The sequence below is a fragment of the Lampetra planeri genome, chromosome 30, assembly GCF_965212315.1.
Source record: "Lampetra planeri chromosome 30, kcLamPlan1.2.h2, whole genome shotgun sequence".
Lineage (NCBI taxonomy): Eukaryota > Metazoa > Chordata > Hyperoartia > Petromyzontiformes > Petromyzontidae > Lampetra > Lampetra planeri.
This window is the reverse complement of record NC_136136.1, coordinates 9,076,736-9,082,735: the sequence shown is the minus strand read 5'-3', so window position 1 is coordinate 9,082,735 and position 6,000 is coordinate 9,076,736. Positions and strand designations below refer to the sequence as shown.

Here is a 6,000-nt window from a genome sequence, read left to right as displayed (position 1 = left end):
GTGCACGCGTATGAACACATGCACGCGTGCGACAGCGCTCGTGCATGTGTGCATGCATGTGTATGTGGTCGTGTTCACGTGTGCACGTGTGCAAGTGTACTCTTGATACCATGCTGCCGGCCTTGAGCCAATGGAAACATCTCCGAGCGCAGTCACTGGTTTCTCTCGTCATTGCCGTTGCTGCTGTTATTGAGCTGTGCATTGTGGGCCATGAGCAGGCATGTAACAATTCACCCACCAGCAATTAGAAAGAATCGCGATGCAAGTCACGAATCAATCGTTTTATTTCCGTCTTGTTTGTATCGCCCCATTCATTTTGTTCCATCTCGTTCATTTCTGACTGCCTAAAAATAAATGATCGTGCATTTTGCAATGCAACAGAATTTTGATTTATATATCATCTAAATGCACCTCAAGACGCTGTACGGAAGCGGTGGGCAAGTTTCGTGTGTAGGGGTGGTCCAGTCATCGGCAGATGGGAAATAAACGGAAGGTCTTGAGCTTGGAGCTGTGGCAGGGAGTCGAGAGCACAGTGTCCTCCCACTGATCGAAGGTTGACTGCCGACTTCAATAGAAATGCCTTGCTTGGCTTGTGAAGCATACATCGTAAATGATTGATGCTTAAGACGTGAAATTTGATGCACGCGGCGTGAGCAAAAGAACACATTTGAATCATTTGCGTGCAGAGTGAATCGTTACATGCCTCGTGCGCGACCTGATGGAGTTGTATAAATCACGGCTATGATTATAATGACGATGATGTTGACACCACCGATGCTAATGCAGCTCCCTTAAGACCCACTGTAGTCGGCGCTGTTATTCTCCGTGCTGCAGTCGTAGTGGTGGTGGTGGTTGTTGTTGTTGTGGTCGGTGTGGCTGGGAGCTAGCGTTTTTTGGGGAGTGTGCCTGCACGTTGTGGGGTCACTGGGCGGTTGGCGTTCAGGCCGCCGTACTGGTACTTGGGCTTTTTCTCCGCCGGCTTCAGGATCTGAATATTGCAAACGACGACAGAAAACACAGCACAGCAATGCAGAATTACGGCACCTTCGTTTCATGCCACATGTAAGGGTCCACTGGGCTGGGAAAAAACAACGACAGAGGGGCGCAGGTTAGAGACGTCGATTTGACCGTTAAGAAAAGGAACCGGCCCTGAGGCAGGATGCGTGGCTGGAAGGAACGACGGCCAGCGGCCAAGATGAACGACGTAGTAGCAGCTAAGGGAGAGAATGCGTCCGACAGAATGTCAACCGCGGAGATGAAGCAATGACATCAGCTCGTGCGCGCAGGTACTAAACTAAACAATTAAAAATTACCAGGTTATGTTCTTTTTCAAAAGCGATCTGGCCACAAATGATAGCTCAACGAAGTGGCTTATCATGTGGAAATTTACAGAAGCCAAACACTCGAAACGCGTGATTCTAAATGTGAAGGAAAAAAACGAGAGGGCCTGGAGAAAAATCCACGCAACCACGGGGAGAGAACACGCAAACTCCAAATATACAGCAGGCGTGAGGGTTGGGATCACACCCACAACCTCCTGTATACCAGGCGAGGTAGTTAACATCTCCTAGCCACCGTGGTACTGGATTGACTGATAACATCGCAAAACCAAGGGAGATGGCAATGACAAGTGGAGGCCTTCATCCAGCAGCAGTCGGCTGATAATGGCTGATAATGTTTGAACGTCGAAATAGGATGAGTTTTTCGCCACGTTCGCGATGACTCCTATTAAGTGCAAATACACACAAATAGGCAGAATCTGTCTGCGGATTACATGCGATTCTGCGGATCGACTGGTGGCACACATTAGGACCTCAGATAACAGGCATTTGTGGAGTTGTCTATCATCTGTAGCGTTCAATAAATGAACAGGGAGATGGGGGGCGCAGGGAGATGGCGGTGAGTTGGGAGCGATGGTGAGCGAGAGGGGCGGTACCTACTACAACTTTTTATTTTACCAGGTAAGGCCCACTGAGCTATACAGCTCTTTTTCAGAAGCCACCAGGCTATAACAAATGATAGTTCAACGAAGTGGCTTATCACGTGGAAATGTTTGGCAGCCAAGTACTCTAAACGCACGTTGTTTATAAATATGGAGGGAACAACCGGAGGACCTGGAGAAAAATCCAAGCGACCACGGGGAGAGAGAGCGAGACACGTAAACTCCAAATATACAGCAGGCGCCAGGGTCGGGATCGAACCCACCACCTCCTAATTATAGACTTGAAGCTTTCGTGACTGCAAGGATACATACTCTTTGGTTCTTTCGGTAAAGTCACGTAGGTAAAAAAAATGAAAACAACTAAATTAAATCACGACGTTTCGGAGGCAACACAAGCTTCCGTCTTCAGGTGGAACCGTTACAGTGATTTTGGCTGTAACCGTTCCACCTGAAGACGGAAGCTTGTGTTGCCTCTGAAACGTCGTGATTTAATTTAGTTGTTTTCATTTATTTAATTTAATCTTTTACCTACGTGACTTTACCGAAAAAAACAAAGAGTATGAACCCACCACCTCCTGTATAGCCGGCAAGGTAGTCAACATCTCCTCGCCACCGTGGCGCCCCCACCTGGAAGGAGCACATGAGCGTTTCGTCGACGCTCATCATCGCGCCGGCGTTGTCGAACTCCCCGCAGTAGTTGGGCGCGGAGAAGAGCGTGACGAGTTGGCGCTTAGCGAAGAACTCATAGCCGTCTTCCACCACCTGCGCCCGCGGGGAGGGGGCGGAGGGTGTGGCGGGGCAAGAGGCGAGAGGCACGACCACACCGAGTCACGGCCATACATGCGAAATCCTGCAGTTGTGTGCATTGATACATGCAGCTGTGTGCATTTCTTGGTGAAACTGTGTGCATTGATACATGCAGTGGTGTGCATTTCTCTGCGCAGCTGTGTGCATTCATACGTGCAGCTGTGTGCATTTCTTGGTGCAACTGTGTATATTGATTGTGCAGCTGTTTGCATTGTTCTGCACAGTTGTGTGCATTGATACATGCAGCTGTGTGCATGTCTTGGTGAAAATCTGTGCATTGATACATGCAGTGGTGTGTATTAATCTGTGCAACTGTGTGCATTGATACGTGCAGCTGTCTGCATTGTTCTGTGCAGCAGTGTGCATTGCTAGGTGAAGCTGTGCATTGCTCCATGCAGCAGTGTGCATTGCTAGGTGCAGCTGTGTGCATTGTTCTATGCAGCAGTGTGCATTGCTAGGTGCAGCTGTGTGCATTGTTCTATGCAGCAGTGTGCATTGCTAGGTGAAGCTGTGCATTGGTCTGTGCAGCAGTGTGCATTGCTAGGTGAAGCTGTCTGCATTGTTCTCTGCAGCTGTGTGCATTGCTATGTGCAGCTGTGTGCATTTCTCCATGCAGCTGTGTGTACTGCTGTGCATACAGCTGTGTGTATTGCTGCGTGTCGAGCCGTGTGTCTATGTATGCCATTTGCTCTGCTGTTGCTTTATATAGATCTATTGCTTAGTTATTAACATCCCACTGCAGGGCAAAGGCCTCCTCCGAATGTCTTAACAATCTCTTGCCACCTACACCCAGTGCTACCGATTGTTATTCTAATCTCACGAGCACTGCCCACGCATTTGTGCGGGATCCACGGCCGAGCGCGCCCCACGAACCCCTGTCCAAGGTGCGGGTGTCGTCATTACCATGCAGAGGCGCGTGGCGATGTCACCACTGCGAACGTACCTGCCCGCACGCCAGGCAGGCAGCCAGCAAAACTTTTTTCTACGATAGTATCATCCATTCTAGATGTGAAGTTTTCGTGACTGCAAGGATCCATACTCTTTGGTTCTTTCGGTAAAGTCACGTTGGTGAAAATAAAAATAAAAGATAAGAATAAAAATAAGAATAAAAATGGGGAAAAAAACTAAATCATCCAGTCTCATTTTTTGTCCACATCTCTTTCTCTCCATCGGCATGATTCGGTTTGTTAATTTTGCTCATCCGTCATGTGACCGAGCTTGGTGTTTTGGCCAAATGAATACAAGTTTTTGTTGACCACGCTCTAAATCACATCCGTGACCGTGGTTTAAATTCCGTAATCTTAATTTTTCTAATTTTGGCCATTCTCGTTGAGTTCAAAATCGTCCTCTCCATGGCTCCTTGAAACACTCGTAACTTTCTCGTTCTTGAGTTAAGGAGCAGGATTGGGGCCCCGGAGGTCATCACTGGTAAAGTACAAGAGTCCACGGGTCTCTCGATACAGACACACGCTGCTTCATGAACATTTTCAATTACCACAAACTTTTCTCAGCACTTGTGATAGTTTTTTGTCGAATTAAACTACTTGTCCTGAATACATATAAGGACAATTAAAATCTTTTTTGCATTGACTCTTAAGATTCTTTTCCTTAAAAAAAAAAATCGATCATTCTTTTAGTTTTGTTCTTATATATGTTTTTAAACTCCTGAAACAGAATTACTGTGTGCATTTCAATGTTATATTTCATTTAATGTCATACTTTAATTCATAAAATAAAATAATCTGATGTCTGAACTTGGTGAGATTTATTTAGGTGCATTGGAATCTACAAATGAAATGTGCCTTAAAAATGTAACTTGTTATGATCACTGTTGATCCCATATGACTCACTGATTTAGATTGTCAAACACAGACTCTAAATCAGGCATGAATAGTATAGATGGAGAAATAAGATTTTCCCAATTAACTCCTGTACAGAATTAAAAACTATTACCTTGTATTTAGAATATTAAACAAGCAATGGCATTGATAATTGTTTTTTTACCCTTTTATCTGGCAACAAAACTGACACCTTTTTTACAAGGAGTCATGTTTGCATTGACCACAATACCTGCAGTCGGAATGCAAACAAAAAACATAACTCTGATAATGTATGCACTGTCCTTGAAATTGATTGGTCCACACCCGAGACAGCTTTCTTTAGAGCCTAGTCTCACATGGTGTTGGACCAGATGACGCCAAAAGGCGCACAACTCAAGGACAGTGCATACATTATCAGAGTTATGTTTTTTGTTTGCATTCCGACTGCAGGTATTGTGGTCAATGCAAACATGACTCCTTGTAAAAAAGGTGTCAGTTTTGTTGCCAGATAAAAGGGTAAAAAAACAATTATCATATTTTGTTACTGGCAAATGAGGTTCCAATGGTGAAGCAATGCCATTGTTGTCAATCAATTTGAGAATTCATGCGTACTTTGTAATCAACTCTTCGGTGTTTTAGGAGATATTAAATACGGTTCTTTAAAAGACATGCGTGCGTGTGTGTCGCTGTGGGTGGAGCTGGTGCATCTGCCAATCATCTCAGTCAGCCAACCCGTGGCACCTGGGTCTCGTGACCTGTGAGCAAGCATTCGACACTTCACGTGGCCTCAAAGTGCACCTGGTATGGCACAGGCGCCGTGGTGACGTCACCGTCACTTAGTGGTGATTGGCGGGTATTGGTTGGTTGGGTGGAGTGGTGGTGTAGCGGTTAGTGCGCTGCGCTCCGAGCCTGGCGACCCAAATTCAATTCCCGCTCGTGTCAACACCAGTGACGATTATACGAACCGGTGCTGGGCCTTCCCTACGGTCGACTCAGTCTTAAAAGAGTACCTGATGCGATGTGCAACATCAACACTGGGGAAACAAAGATGGCAGGGTGTGGTGCTGGCCACCCACCACCCTTCGTGTGCCGTGCCGGCCTTCGTAAGTGCTCACTAACAGCACTTCCGCAGAAGAATTTTAAAGGCTATATGGTGGGTATCTTTGTATTTGTCACTGTGTGTGTATATTACTGTGTTTACAGATGTAGTCGCTACAGTTAATAAGTATACAAAACAATTACGACAGCGGATATTCTGATGTTGGCTGGGTCTCTTTAAGGCAGCCGGTTTAAATATATTCATTCAGTCAGCGGTCAAGGCACACAAATAACCTCACTGACGCTTTTAGATCCCAGGTCCTGATTAGGATCAGAAGATGTCAACTTAAGATCGATGTGGGTCGAGGCTTTCAATATTTGGCCATTCAGTCT

The 6,000-nt window shown here is 46.0% G+C and overlaps 1 protein-coding gene across 1 annotated transcript in view; it reads right to left on the bottom strand.

Moving 5' to 3' along the window:
- Positions 1–266: 266 nt before the first annotated feature.
- The window catches only part of LOC144728939 (serine/threonine-protein phosphatase PP1-beta catalytic subunit-like), a 41,532-nt gene continuing 35,798 nt past the window's right edge, over positions 267–6,000 (bottom strand). Inside the window, exons 7-8 of the mRNA XM_078608702.1 lie at positions 2,570–2,704; positions 267–988 (exon numbers count right to left, since the gene is read on the bottom strand). Of these exons, the coding sequence (XP_078464828.1) occupies positions 884–988; positions 2,570–2,704 (240 nt within the window). The 3' untranslated portion in view covers positions 267–883. The remainder of the gene's footprint in view (positions 989–2,569; positions 2,705–6,000) is intronic.